The sequence below is a fragment of the Rhododendron vialii genome, chromosome 1a (assembly GCF_030253575.1).
Source record: "Rhododendron vialii isolate Sample 1 chromosome 1a, ASM3025357v1".
In the NCBI taxonomy this organism is placed as follows: domain Eukaryota; kingdom Viridiplantae; phylum Streptophyta; class Magnoliopsida; order Ericales; family Ericaceae; genus Rhododendron; species Rhododendron vialii.
Window position 1 is genome coordinate 34,714,829 of NC_080557.1, and position 15,430 is coordinate 34,730,258.

The following is a 15,430-nucleotide window of genomic DNA, read 5'->3' on the forward strand; positions in this document are numbered from 1 at the left end:
ATCCATTGGAGTGGAGCTTCATCTGATTGATTCAAGCAAGATGCCCTCATACTTTTTTTTTGACAAATAATATCATTCCAATTATATTAATACGAAAATAAAATACAACTAAAGCAATCAAACAAAAAACAATAGAAATAAGAAAATAAAATACAACAAACGAAATAAGAAAAGCCGTTCAGCTCCGATGTTGGACCCATTACTCTGCCCATAGAGATAGTTGGATGGAGAATCGCCACTCGATCGCTCTTCCGCCGTAGGATCGCCAACGGACCTGCCTTTAGACGCCTTCATCATCGCCGTTGGAGAGCTCTCGAAGTCACCGCTCGAACTAAACAGACCAGGGTCTCCATGCAAGAGCCAATACCCATACCTAGAACTCCAGATTTGGGTCTCCGAGGCCCAAAAATGATGGAGAGAGTGGGAGAACTTTCCTCCATAAGGAAAGAAGAGAGTCTCAACCATATCACAACCATGGAAGGAGATGAAAGAGAGCCGGACGGTAGGAGACTGAGAGGGATAGATCGGAAAAGAGGAAGATAAACGAAGCGGGGAAGCAGAGAAAGGGGTGGGGTGGGGGAGGGGAAGGGAAAGGCCGGGAACCCACCGGTGGGTTCTCTCTCTAGAACTCTCTGCTCTCCTTGTATCTCCAGATGACCTCATACTTTAAGAGCACTAGGAATTAGATTTCTCACTGTTAACCTCAAAAAAACATTAGATTTCAGTCTCAGCTGTATAGATAGGAAGCACTGAAAATTTCATTCTAGGTGGAGAGATGACCTAACCTTCATATTCTTTCATACTCATTTGCCAATCATTAATGGGTTAGCTTTAGATAAGAGGGAGGATGATAAGGGAAGACCTGTGCCATGCTTGCATTATTAGCCACCATTCATCAATATGATGTAATTATGGACCATCATGAAATTATATTACATTATAGGCCACTTGAAGTTCTTACACAAGATTGTTGTAGTCAAGTGTTGCTTGTGCAATCTCTACCATTTATCTGAGTAATCTTTTTTTACCTTCGGTTGCTTATGTAGTTTATTTGGGCAAGTATTATCTAGTCTTTATGCCTTTTGTAGGAGCTATGTTGAGGAATCGATCAAACCAAAAACACATATAATGTGTGAAGAACACTTAAGCAAGAAGAAAGAAAGCAAAACAAATTTTTTTATGTGATTCCCAATAGTTTAGTTGAGTACATACACGTCTCACACCAGTTTTTGAAACGGCAAAATATTTATTGGGGAAACTTGATAATGAGTACGTCATTCACTATGTATCGAATGAAAAGACTACCAAAAGCTACTTTGGGTAAATTAAATCGACTCAGGCTTCATAAACCCAACAACTATTGTGCGGGGAGCTCCTCCACGTTTGGTTGTCAACCAGCGTCTGTGGTCATATGTCAATCTTTATAGGCGATATGTTATTTGAACACAAGTTTCCTATGCGCGTCATAAGTGAAGTTTTCATCCGATCAAAACAAGGTTTTCAATTTTCATAATTACTTGATGTGTTTCAGTTACCAAAACAAAAATGGTTGCGCGATGTATCAGGTATTTCAGGTGTTATGCACGCCTGCTAGACTTTCTGTACCAATGTCACGCAATGTTCACTTATGTTCTTTTTTTCTTGAGGTTGCTCTGTTTCTGATTCAATTATGTTCTTTAATTTTGAAATTGTAGTTGAGGACGAAGTAGAAGATCAAGTAGATGTGATTTATCACAGCTACTTCAGTTTGGTTTTTCTACAGCGGCCTGGGTTCTGCTTGGTTGGAATTCGAAGTTTTGAAACTTGCTCTCAGTTTGCGGTGGCTGTAATGGACCACCTGCTTGTTTTTGTTTGTTAAGATTTAACTATTCTGAAAAATTATCATGATTCGCTTATTTGATTTTTGAGGTTTAGTCATGAGGCATAATCTTGTGATATCCTTAGGCAAAACTACAGCAGAAATAACGATGAATATCCAGCTGACATTTCAAGTGTGCTTGCTGCTGTTGGTCGTTATTGTTGCGAAATGGGTCACTTGAAAATAAAATTCAGTGTCTAACTACACTGCAGTTAAGGCTGAAAGCATTTAGTAATTTGCGCATAAATTCACTTAAATACCATGCTTGAATAAGATTTTTTTCCAATCTCTTAATTCACAGTTTAGAGTCGAGGTGGACATAAACTAGATAGAGCATACGGGTCTTAAGTGTAGGTAGAGTTCGAAAGGAGAAAACAAAAACAAAAACAACTCCTTGAGTTGTTTTAGAAGTCTCAAACAAACTTACTTTGCAGTATCGGTTATTTACACGAACAATTGTTCTCTTGCAATTCATCAGCAGCAGCAGCAACCTCGAACTAACCAACAAATCAAACGAATAAGAAAAAAATTTACTAAATTTTGCATAAGAAAACAAACACTTGGCAGCACATGCTCAAGGAGAAGAATAAAACTGCATTGGTGACATGGATACATAATCAACATCCATAGCTGCAATTCCTGGAACCCTGGTGACAAAGAAGCCAAAGAAACCATTCCCAAAAAACAAGATGAATATATACAGGTGCTAGCAAAGGAAAACAATATTTTAAACGTGTGAAGTAACAATGGATTAGGGGTTAAATTGCTAGGAGTAGAGAAATCTAAATTCTGGTTGGTCGTAGGTCAGGCGTCAATGTTGAAGCCAGGGCAACGAATTCAGGGTGGTGATCAGAGCAGTCGCCCTTGGGCCCCTAAGATAAGTCCATCAACATCAACTGGAAGCAGCATATTTCTCCATAAACATCCGGTGGAGATGAGTTCTGCCGGCTGGACAATCGTCGCAGTGTCATCACTTCTATTCAACATTCCGATCACACTCACAGAGTTGCCTTCCTTTACATACCTGACAAAACTCAAAAACTGTAGTTAAGTGCCTTCCCATAACCATAACAGACCATGTCGTAAAATAAGATATGCTATGTGCTATTGTTACCCTTCTTCTAGACGCAATAAACGGGCTTCAGCTGAGAGGTCTCTGTCTATCAACCATTTCCTCAGGTGAGTTGAGAGAGTGATGCATTTTCGCGTAGTGTTGACGAGCCTGCTCTCAATGATGAGGGGAACCACTTTGCAATCAGATCCAGCTTTCACCAGAGCTCTGATACCAGATTTACTATCGGTTATGTAAAAGTCAGTGGAGAACCGCTGCCATGTGAAAGCCCTATCACATCAGTATTTAACTTCCTTAGAGATTGTCATTACTAGAATCGCTCAACACCAAACAGTTAAAATCAAAGAACAGTAGCGACTTTCTAAATATGAGGTATACTGCTGTATGCAAATTACACTCCATAAAGAAGAAAGAGCTTTCCATCGGATAGATGCATGTGGAATTCCCAAATGTTTGCTTAGTGCTAACACATTCTTTCTTACATGCAAAAGAAAACTACCCAGATAGCAGGGTGGTTCAGACTTCGGACCCAAAACATAGTAGGAGGGTCATATATGTCACCAACATAGAGTGCCATTTTGTAAGAACCTAATCTTGGTATTCACTTCTTTTTGAAGCTGTGCACATTTCTTATTTATCAAAATTGTACATTAAACCAGTTTTATGACCGTTGGTAGAGTCTGATTCAAGCACAAATATGAAAACTTAAAGTTCACCCCATTTTGCCAACCATCGAAAACTATGTCACTTTTCATTCAATTTTGAATCCTCCATAACTACAGGATCTGTTGCCAACCACATCCACTTAAAACCATTAAGAGGTTTTCCTTCTCACACAAAACTCGTATAATACTGTCAAGGACCATTAGTTGTGACGCAGCTAAATCAAGCGTGGATCAGCAAGGTTTCATTCCCTTCCTTCTTCCCGGAGTGATTTGACTTAATGTGTCTCTCAGTGCACAAATTAAGAGGAAATAGGCTTCACCCACCAAGAATAACATCCAAAATTATTTCTCTCGCCTTGAATGGCGGCAATACTTGCCAATAAATTGGCAGGACACATGCAAGTCCCTCCCTCTGCAGGTTATGTCATCTGACTTCACCCCCTTCAGTTTCTCTTACTATCCGTACTCGGGTAACTATTTCAGTTCAGGAGTTCACACATCATCCCATAGACATCCCAGTAAATTAACTAAAGGTCAACAGAAACTGCAAACATGGATGTTTGTTGAAACTTAATGACCCTGAAACATAATTGTGAGGCAATAATATTTGCAATGGCCAGTGTTCACAAATTACAAATGCTAAAACTAAAAGACAATAACTAGTTGATATTGTGCTGAACTTAAACCTTAGGGTATCTCCAATGGTAGAATAACCAAAATTGGATAATCAAAACTTGTCACCTCATCTTTTGGTTATCCATTTAAGAAGTTGCTAAGATTAACAATGTGAGGTCCCAAAATAGTCATTTTTGGTCCATAATCAAAAACCCATTTTTAGTAGAGAGAGATGGGAATAAATGCAAGTGGGTGGGGCCATTGATAGTGATGGGAGGAGAGAGAAAGGAAAGAGAGTGTGGTCTCCATTACATTTGGTTATCCAAAGAGAAAAGGTTGCAAATTTTACTTATTGAAAGGCCAAAATTTGGTTATTGGTTAAGGGATTGCTAACTAAGTTTGATTATACCATTGTGAGCCATATTTTGGACCAACATTGCTAACTTTAGAAGTCTTTTAGTGTTGGTTATGCCATTGGAGACCCTATTAGAGAATAGGCAAGGTCGGACAACGGGGAGCATCAGAGCTTCATGGGTACGTACGTACCTCTCAATTTATTCTCAACAGCCTAACTCCAATGACCACATTTAAGTTATCATCAATAGTCTCGCAAATTTATTCTCAACAGCCTAACTCCAATGACCACATCTAAGTTATCATCTATAGTCTCGCAAATATCATTTAGTAATCAACTTCCAAATCCATTCAACAAATTATTAGTGTATTTGTATCTTGCATTAGATGACGGTAACATTTTGGAGCTTCCAAATCTGACCCGCTTCATCTGATCTCTACTACATATCTAGTATGAGGAGTAACCAACTGATTTTGTTTGGTTTTTAGGGAAAGGAAGAGAAGGGAAACAGAAATAATTATGAGGGAAAGTGTGAGGAAAGAGGAAAATGTACTGTGCATAATGCCTTGTTTTGTGACTTTCATCTCTTTTTCCACAAACCAAACAACGGAAGCCTTTTTTTTTTTTTCTTCATTTTCCCCTTCTTTTCTCTTCCTTTCCATAATTTCCAACCAGGCCGCAAAGCCTTTGCCACGCATTAGGGCAAAAGAATGTTGACGGAGCACCTCTCTCTCTCAACATTCTTTTGCCGCCTCAGATTCCTTCTAGATCCTTCTCTTATGTCCTCTTTGAGTGGAATTGTCTCCCTCTCTCTAGGCCTAAGGTACCAATTCAGTACAAGCAAACAAATTTTTTGTTTGGTACTCCCTAAAATAGGACTTAGGTCTCTGTCAGTGAGGAGTGCAAGACATGTGAACTGCTCTAAGTTCTGTTCTATAGTCAGTCGAGTGCTAAGCCCGTGCTCCAGCTTGTCTACGTTATAACGTAAGTGTGATGGCTATGGAATAAAGGTGTGATGTCTAAACTTCTTTCTTTTGCTTCTTCTCTATATGACTCACCTGACTCATCGGTTGGGTATCACTTTCATATGGCTAGACTGATTTGTCCAAGATTTGGATTACTATATGAGCGTACTAGTTTGTTTCTTGACCTTTGCTTTGAATGAATACAAGGAAGCACAACTCAACTCTGTTCTCTATCATCCACTAAACACCCTAACTAGAAGAAAACTGCCCCTGGTCAATCGCAAAACCTATTACTCCTACCTCCGTCCCAAAACAAATGTCAAGTCTGCAAAACAATGACTTAAAAATAATACGCTTTCTACAAGAAAAAATTCCAACTTTTTTCATACATTAAAAGAGCTCATGGATATCTAGTATATTGTTGAAAAAAGTTTGAATTTTTCTTGGAAAATTTGTACTATTTAAAGTTCTTGCTTAGTGGACCGGACATTTATTTTGGGGCGGAGGGAGTATATTCTTGATCCTATGCTTTTGTTGCCTGATACCAACCCTAAGAAACACATATTGGTATCAACTGCCCAGCGAAATAACCAACAGTTACCATTCTAGAAAACCAACGTATCTGTTCCCATTTATCAATTTTAGCTTCCAATTATGAAGAAGACTGTTCCCCACACTTTTCATCCATCATGAGGCAAGGTCAGAAAGTGCAAGAAAAGGAACAGCACAAAAGGGAAAAAAATACTATTAAAAAATCAAAAGTCAGGCACTGAAACTGAAACTGAAAGTGCAGAGAAAAAAACTGACATCAGTCATCTCAATTCTCAAGTAAACCCAACATGCTTCAAGTCGCACACAGATTGACTTTGAGTCAATATGTGCAGCAGAGGAATTCACATACCTCAGAGTATGCTAATCTCCAGTGGAAGCATGTCGTGTTAGCATCTATAGGCTTTAAACCCCATCCTCCCGATTCATACAAGATTGTAGAAGTATAAATACATCTGGAAGCCTTTTCATATGAGGATTCAAGGGAGACACTGCCACATGTGACAACCTGAAAGCGTCAAAAAAGAATATGCAATTAGCTTATAGTTAACTATGAAGGCAAAATATTACCATCTCCTATGATTTTAGGCTACGGAATGGATAACATATGTGGATAAAAATAGTCCATCATTTCATCATCCCAAGAAATAAAAGTAACTGCCTAATCAGCTTGTAGAGGCATATTAAGCTATTCCCCACCCCCCCCCCCCCCCCCCCCCCCCCCCCCCCCCTTTTTGTTTGCAGAACGGATATTTCTGTCACTTAAAATCAATGCAGAAATTACGTGGGCGCATTAGTCTTCATATGGACTGGGATAATGCTTTTAAATTTCTGCTTTCATAACAGTACCAAAAACAAGGCAAGATATGACTGCCAGTCCAAATTATGACATGTCCAAAACAAGAATCCACACCGTTTTTCTTCTCAAAAATTGGAAAATGAGGTTGAAGGTATAAGAATCCTTTCATGCATTAACATATCTCTGAAAAGAAAAGGACAACTATTTGTGAATATAATATTGTTTGGGTTCCTTTTGTAATATTATTTTAGGTTAAGGGTAGTTTAGTCATTATAGTTTTAGGGCTTTTTCCTTGTATTTATTTGGTTCTCTTTCTTGTAGACTACAGTAGTCATATTTGAAATGTTTCATGGTATCAGAGCCCAAACTGGGCTAATTGTATCTTCCCACCAATAGAACTCCAATCCCATCTTCTCCTCTCTCTTCTCTCCTCTCTAGGCTGCACACTCTCTTCTTCAGTCGATACCATACTTCACCGGCGACCTCCTACACAACCAGACGACCACCGAAGATCATTTCTAACATTCGGCGACTCCTATTTGCACTCGGTTTTGCTGGGGCTCTTGCTTTACATACGAAATCCCTCTCTCTTGAATGTTCAGGTATTTCGAACCCAGATTTATGTTTTTCTTCCGGCACTGATTGAGGAAGCTAGATCACTTTCGTACCTTGGTCTATAGTCTTAAGCATTGGTTGAGAGATTTCTATCGCTTTCGAGCCCTGGTTTACAGTTTCTGCGTAGGGAGATAAATCCATTCAGGAATTCTACAATGAATGACTCAATATTGGGATCAATTGATGCTAATGGAACCCGTAGAATTGCAGTCTCTTGATTTCTATGTAGCATACCGTGAGAAACAGCATCTTGTACAGTTTCTCATGGCCCTCTGTGATCAAATACAGATGGTGCCGTTCATGAGTTCATAGCTGAGGAAACTAGGTTCAAGGTTGGGTCTGCTGCAGCTCCCTCTCAGTTTGTATTTGTTGCGCCATCGGTTCAGCCTACTTCGTACATGGCACCTCTCTTGCCTACACCGTCTTCTCACTTGATTCAGGTTACAGGCAAGCCTAAACCCCGTGTTGCTTTGGATGAGTGTAGCTTTCGTCACCAAAAAGGGCACTGGAAACATGCATGTCCAAAATTGTTACAGATGACAGGTAGCACTCCTCGTTCAAAGCCCACCTCCTCCAGGCCCACACAGCAGTATGTTGGTCCTCCGGCTGCTTTCGTAGCTCCTGCAACTGATAGTATTCCACAATATCCCTCTTTTGAGCAGTATCAAGAGTACCGTGCGTTTTTGGCGTCCACCCAAGGAGGCCATTCTCAAGCTTCTGCTATGACCGCTACTCCGTCAGGTTTGCATGGTTCCTATACCACAGGTATCCTACCTACCACATGGATTTTTTTTTCCGGTTGCTCCCACCATATGACTCCCACTTTGTCATTATTAAGCCATTGTATCTCTCTTGCTTCTCCCATTAGTATTTCCACTGCAAATGGCTCTCCTATGCATGTCGTCTCTATAGGTTCTATTGTCCCGTCTCCATCTTCCTCCCTATCTATACCAAATGTGTTCTATGTTCCTCATTTATCTCTTAGTCTTATTTCTATTAGTCAATTGTCTGATTCCGGCTTTGACGTCTTGTTCTCTTCTTCCGGCTGTGTTGTGCAGGATCAGATGTCGAAGAAGCAAATTGGGACCGGGCGTAGAGTTGGCAATCTATATGTTTCGGAGACTTTGCATATTCCTATTGAGTCTACTACCACTGTTATGTCATCCTTTTGTTTAAATCAAGATTCTTCCCCCTTTTATCTTTGGCACTATCGCTTAGGGCATATATCTAGTGAACGTTTGAAACTTTTACTTAAGTCTGGCTGTTTGGGAAACATTTCTGCAAGTGATATCTCTGAATGCAGTGGTTGTAAGTTTGCCAAGATGTCTGTTTTACCTTTTAATAGAAGTACTTCTGTTTCTACTTCTCCGTTTCAGCTTGTTCATACAGATTTGTGGGGTCCTTCCCCAATTGCTACTAAAGGTGATTCTCGATATTATGTTTCCTTTGTTGATGATTATAGTAGATTTACATGGGTATATACATTTGTTGACATGCAAGTCAAATTTTTACCAGGTATATCGCAATTATCATTCCATGGTTCATACTCAGTTTTCAACAGAAATCAAAGTTCTTCGCTCTGACTTAGGTGGAGAATACTCTCTTGGTGAATTCACACAATTCTTAGGTTCTCTTGGCACCATTCATCAATCTTCTTGTACCGACACTCCCGCTCAAAACAGGCGTGCTGAACGCAAGCATCGTCACCTTTTAAATACTGCACGATCTCTTCTTCTTTCCTCTTCTGTGCCTGCTGCCTTTTGGGGCGAGGCTGTACTCATTGCAGCTTATCTTCTCAATTAGATGCCTACTTCGCTTCTCTCTGGTTTTTCCCCATATGAACGACTCTTTGGTCAAGTTCCTAACTATTCTCTTCTTCGTGTGTTTGGCTCCACTTGCTTTGTCCTTCTCCCTAAAAAGGACTGCACTAAGCTTAGTGCTCGTAGTGTCTTATGTGTCTTCTTGGGGTATGGTATCCAACAAAAGTTGTACGTGTCTCGGCATGTTACTTTTCTCGAACGTCTCCCCTTCTCTCTGCCATCCAATCCCGTTAGTGTCATCAAAGAGGATCTTGTGCATATTGATCCATTCCCCATGGATGTTCCTACAGATGAGTATGTTCATACTCTCAAAGTGTCTGATATTCCTGTTGCCCCTCCTACTTTTTCTAGTTCCAACCGCATTCCTCCTCTTCCCAACCATTATGTCCGTCGCGGTCGTACGACTCCTCGTCCTCCCTCTACTTCGGAAGACTCTGATCCACCAGAACGCCGGTATCCCTCTCGTGATCGTTGTCCATCGGTAAAACTTCTTGGCTTTACAAATACTTGTTTTTCCTCTTCTTATCGCAATTTCTTATCTCTCATACATACACATTTTGAACCTCGTTCTTACAAAGAAGCTTGTAATGATCCTAACTGGGTGACTGCCATGAATGACGAACTCACTGCTCTTGCTAATACTCAGACTTGGGACTTGGTTCCTCTTCCGGCTAGTAAGAATCTCATTGGATGCAAATGGGTTTACAAAGTAAAGACTTATTCTAATGGTTCTTTGGAGCGGTACAAAGCCCGCTTAGTTGCCAAGGGGTTCTCTCAGGAATATGGCATTGATTTTTGTGGCTGCTATGCACCAATGGCCTCTCTTTCAGCTGGATGTTAAAAATGCCTTCCTCAATGGTCATCTATCTAAGGAAGTTTATATGTGTCCTCCTCCGGGTCTCCCTCATGCCACCGGCCTTGTTTGTCGCCTCCGTCGTGAGAGGTATGGGCTCAAACAGTTCCCTCATGCTTGGTATGCACGTTTTCATGATGTGGTTTTACAGATTGGTTTTCAGCCTAACACTCATGAATCTGCTCTTTTTGTTCGTCGCACTTCTCGTGGTTTGGTTCTCATATTGCTTTATGTTGACAACATGATCATCACTGGGTTTGACTCTGCTGCTATTGATGAAGTGAAACATCACTTGTTTCACGAATTTGAGATGAAGGACTTGGGACTTCTTCGGTATTTTCTTGGCATTGAGGTTGCCTCCTCTCCAAAAGGTTATCTCGACTCAGACTTAGTATGTGAGTGACATTCTTCGTCGTGCTCAACTTATTGATGACAAAAACGTTGATACTCCCATTGAGTTACATGCCAAGTTTGCTGATTCTAATGGGGTTCCTCTTGCTGATCCTACCGAGTATCGTGAGCTTGTTGGTTGTCTTGTTTATCTCACCGTCACTCGGCCGGATATTGCCTATGCTGTGCATATTGTTAGACAGTTTGTTTGTGCCCCTCGGTCTACTCATTGGGCTGCCTTGCTTCGTATCCTTCGTTATGTTCGTGGTACCATGTTTCAGTGTTTATTTCTCTCTTCCTCTTCTTCCAATTTGACTCTCTGGGCCTATGCCGATGCTGATTGGGCAGGTGATATCTCTGATCGAAAGTCCACCTCTGGCTTCTGTGTTTTCTTGGGTGATTCCCTCATTTCCTGGAAAAGCAAGAAGCAATCCGTTATTGCTCGTTCCACTGCGGAAGCTGAGTATCGTGCCATGGCCCATGCCACCTTTGAAATTGTTTGGCTCCACTAGCTTTTATTGGATATGGGTGTCACTATCTCCTCTCCTACACCTCTATTTTGTGACAATAAAAGTGCCATTCAGATTGCTCATAATTCCGTTTTTCATGAGTGCACGAAGCATATTGAAATTGATTGTCACTTTGTTCGCCATCATCTCCAATCTGGCGCAATTGCTCTACCGTTTGTCTCCTCCTCTCTTCAATTAGCCGATTTCTTCACCAAGACGCACACCACCGCTCGGTTTCGCTTCCTCCTTGGCAAACTCTTGATGCTCTCCGGGCTCGCATCATGAGTTTGGGGGGGGGGGGGGGGGTTGTGAATATAATGTTGTTTGGGTTCCTTTTGTAATATTATTTTAGGTTAAGGGTAGTTTGGTCATTATAGTTTTAGGGCTTTTTCCTTGTATTTATCTGGTTCTCTTTCTTGTAAACTACAATAGTCATATTTGAAAAGTTTCACTATTCTCGTATATATTCCCTCATAGTCAAAAAGAAGTAAACAAGAAAAGTCAATCTGTTTGAGGATAATTGCCCTATGCAGCCTTATCGGAAAAAGAAATGGACCTATGTAATACAGTTAGACGTGCTTCACCATTGTGTTGTGGTATATAGAACACTCAAATGGGATGACGACGTTGAGCACAGATATCTAAATATCTTGGATTCACCATCATGTTGTAGTATATAGAACCCACGAATTGGATGGAGACAATGAGCACAAAGATCTTCATGTGTTGGATGGTTTACCCGACCCTATATCTCACATTAGCTCATGACATCAAAACCAATGACTCCAGACTTCAGTACCAGTACTCAAAAAGGAAAAAAATCACACAACTTCAGGTGTTAGTCCACTTTGAATTCGGACTTAATTGAAGCACACCAAAACAAACTGACTAAAAACTATAGAACACCAACTAGTCAATTAACCAGGTAAGAGCCAATAGCTGTTCAACACTCCCAGATAAACCCAAGTAAACCTCATTGGCACCTCTATGACTTCAAGTTAACCCCTTACTTACCAGTTACCATGCCACCAACCCCATCGCACCCCCCCGAGGCACCTCTATGACTTCAAGTTAACCCCCTAGTTACCAGTTACCATGCCACCAATCCCATCGCCGCAGCCCCCCCCCCCCCCCCCCCCCCAAACCTGCTTGCAAACTAATTACCTAAGAATTCAATCAAATGGAGTATATGCCCTTAAGATCACTCGTGTGTGCAGATATGTGGGAGAGAGAAGTGCATAAGATCATCAAATCGGCAATCAACAAATGAAATTCTGCAGGCTCACTTACTTGATGGGATTATACATGGAATTGGTTTTACAAAATCGAGGGAGGGGCACAAATTGTTCGATAAGCAACCCAGTAAAATATGTGATATACATCTCAATACAAATACTTAATGTTCTAAAAGTCGTTAGGCGCTAGTCGGGCAGTCGGCCATCTTCGAGCTTCGAGGCCTAGTAATCGGCGCCTAGCAATTAGTAATCGGTGATTAATCGACGCATAACAATTAGTCGGATTTAGTCGTATAGGCCTCACCAACGATTAATCCCCGATTAATTCCTTTTTTTAGAACACTGCAAATACTCCTAAACCAACTCGAGCTTAACTAAGTTGGACACCCTTGTACACTTTCATAGGGGTGGGGAGGTCGGGGCCACCCAATTCTTCTCCTAAAGGGGTTAATTGTCTAGTTATTTGTTCCCTTAACGGGCTTTCGTTAGGCTTAGTATAATTATGGGCATGATTGTGAGCTTATGTCCCTTTTGATGTAATTCAGATCTTTTCGTATTCTTCTACTTTTGATGTAATTCAGATCTTTTTGTATTCTTCTAGTGCTTGTAATCAATACAAATATAGTGGTATTAATGATGCTACTGAATTATAAAGCCCTCGCCATTAGTCCGATGAATTAAAAACGAACCCAATTTTTTTTTTCTTATAAAAGAAAGACAGAAATGTCCAACACAACGAACCCTAGACATGAAATTGACTATAGGAGAGAGAGAGAGAGAGAGAGAGAGAGAGAGAGAGAGAAGAATGAATACCCCAGTGATCTTGACAAGCTGGCCGTCACGAGCGAGACGTAGGTCGGAGTCGGGGAAGGAATGGAGGTAGAGGAGAAGGGCGCCGTTTCGTCTCCAGCTGAGAGCGTTCCAGATAAGAAAAGCAGCAACAAGGGCGGAAAGGGAGAGGAGAGAGAGGAAGAAGGCGGCGTTGTGGACCGCCACGAGGATGAATATGGACACTACGAAGCCTACTAGGAAGACAGATAACAGGACCCAGATTGCTGCTCTCGGGATTGGTTTGCACTTCCAACAATGGCCATCCTGATCCTTCAATTTCGCTGCACTTGTCAGGTCGTTCATCTCTCTCTCTCTCTCTCTCTCTCTCTCTCGGATCCGGGGACCCTGCCGAGCGGCACCCCTGCCGAGCGGGTGCCGAGCGGCCAATCCGGCCGTTCATCTCAGAATCAACGGCCCGAATCGAAACATCTTTTTCCTTTTCTTTTTCTTTTTTTTTAAATCCGTCGGTACCTTTACATCCGGGCCATCCAAAACACTTTTGGACGGCCGAGATGCGCTCGGCACCGCTGCCAAGCACCTCTGCTTGGCAGCATCTCCCAATCCCTCTCTCTCACGCACAGAGTGAGTGTGTTCTTAGATAGTGTCACTTTACTTTTTCGTGGGAAAATTTGTGCGGGTGGTGTACCGGTGTCCAGTAAGTACACTGATACAAATTTTTTAACACATACAGCCTGTACAGATTGAATTTGGACTTGTTTTGGGTAAAAATAAAATAATCGGAGCCATTCATTTTGATCAAAACATCTTGTTTAAGATGTCCGTAAAAAATCAGCTCATTTGGATATCAATAAGGGGATTACGGAACAGCCAACTTTGCTTCAGAAAACAGTCTATTTTTTGAAGCAAAGTTGGGTATTCTGTATACCCCCTTAACAATATTCAAATAAGCTGATTTTTCACAAAAATTTTAAAAAAAATGTTTTGAATAAAATAAGCAGCTCCAATCATCTTTGTGAGATTCAAAATTGTCCAAATTCCATCCATGTAGGCTTTCTGTTTTGAAAAATTTGTACTATAGCACAGTTGACCTATGTCAGCCTCTTTCGTTTGTGTTAGAGCATCCGCTATGATGGGTTACAGAAAGTCTACCCATACAGTGATTATGCACAGATCGCTATGTGAAGCGTATAAGAGTCTTATTCAAATGATTTAAATTGTTCTTTAAATATAAAATATTTTTTTAATGGCTTTCAAAAAAATCAGCTCAATTTCATATCTATATATGCTCAATCGAATCATCTAATTTTTCATTATTTGAAAATCTAAATGAAAAAATAGATGATTAGATCAAGCACCTATACGTATTAGATTAAGCTGATTATTCGCAGAGATTTTACATTTATTGAACGTTTCGGATTGATTTTGTGGGACCCATAGTGGGCCCCACACACACTTTGATATTTTCGCAAAATTTGTGCACAAATTTGAGTGGATAGTGGCGTTATAGGTTAAAGGGTAGGTTAAGAATAAGTAAGTGCAACATGTTTAATTTTTAGCTAGTTATTTGAACATTTTTAGCATGCATTGGATATGTTAATATATATGTTAAATCTAGCAAGTGATTCGTGTTGGTTAATTTTGGCCATCCAATAGAGGACCCTTTTGACAAATTAATACATTATTTTAATTTTTTGATATACAATTAATGGTATAACTTTCCTCTGGAAGGGTGTTACCGTGCTCTACCAATAGTTTCCTCCACCTCTGCATCCAGTTTACACACCTATTCAAACTTCTACCAATTTCAGGCATATGGTCCATTAATTAATTTGGTTGGAAAATGATAGAGCTGTTGGGATAAAATATGGAGAGCTTTTGGGATTTAACAAAAAAATGTATATGTTGATAGAGGTGTTCAAATATAGTATAGTTTTTGGAATTTAAGGAGAAAAAAGAGAGGTTATGGGGCATTTTAATTGGAGGTGGTTATTTTAACTAATGAATCAATCTTTTAGCTAGCCCAAAATGCTTCACATGAGTTCATTGCCTAACTTATTTAACTAAGTGAAATCAACTCTAACTTTAGCTATATGGACATTTTAACATGTAAAAAGTTATCATCTCCATAGTGGATGCTCTTATGTTTGGCAGAAATAAATGAGTTTAAATTCTTTCCTGCAATCATTTTATTACCATAAACATACTCACATTTACTGTAAGGCCTGCACGTAGTGTACATAAATTATCCTATAAGGAAAAAGAAATCATAGAAAACGAGAGTAAAATTAATTAGTCGGTATCAAAGACGTCCAGATTCGAAATTTATTTGGAACTTCTT

General features: G+C 40.3%; 1 protein-coding gene across 1 annotated transcript; it reads right to left on the reverse strand.

Annotated features, from left to right (window-relative positions):
* Positions 1-2,429: 2,429 nt before the first annotated feature.
* Positions 2,430-13,506, reverse strand: LOC131307464 (uncharacterized membrane protein At1g16860-like). Its single transcript, XM_058333972.1, has 4 exons — positions 13,114-13,506; positions 6,432-6,587; positions 2,973-3,184; positions 2,430-2,882 (listed from the first exon to the last, which is right to left on the reverse strand). Exons 1-4 carry the CDS (start codon positions 13,432-13,434, stop codon positions 2,708-2,710), a joined length of 864 nt encoding a protein of 287 aa, XP_058189955.1. The 5' UTR covers positions 13,435-13,506; the 3' UTR covers positions 2,430-2,707.
* Positions 13,507-15,430: the final 1,924 nt, after the last annotated feature.

Coding starts and splice junctions, on each gene's coding strand:
- LOC131307464 (XM_058333972.1), bottom strand. CDS start 13,434: ATGAACGACCTGACAAGTGCAGCGAAATTGAAGGATCAGGATGGCCAT. Junction 6,588..13,113: donor AGCTTGTCAAGATCACTGGG/GTATTCATTCTT, acceptor TGACGCTTTCAG/GTTGTCACATGTGGCAGTGT. Junction 2,883..2,972: donor TTATTGCGTCTAGAAGAAGG/GTAACAATAGCA, acceptor GAGTTTTGTCAG/GTATGTAAAGGAAGGCAACT.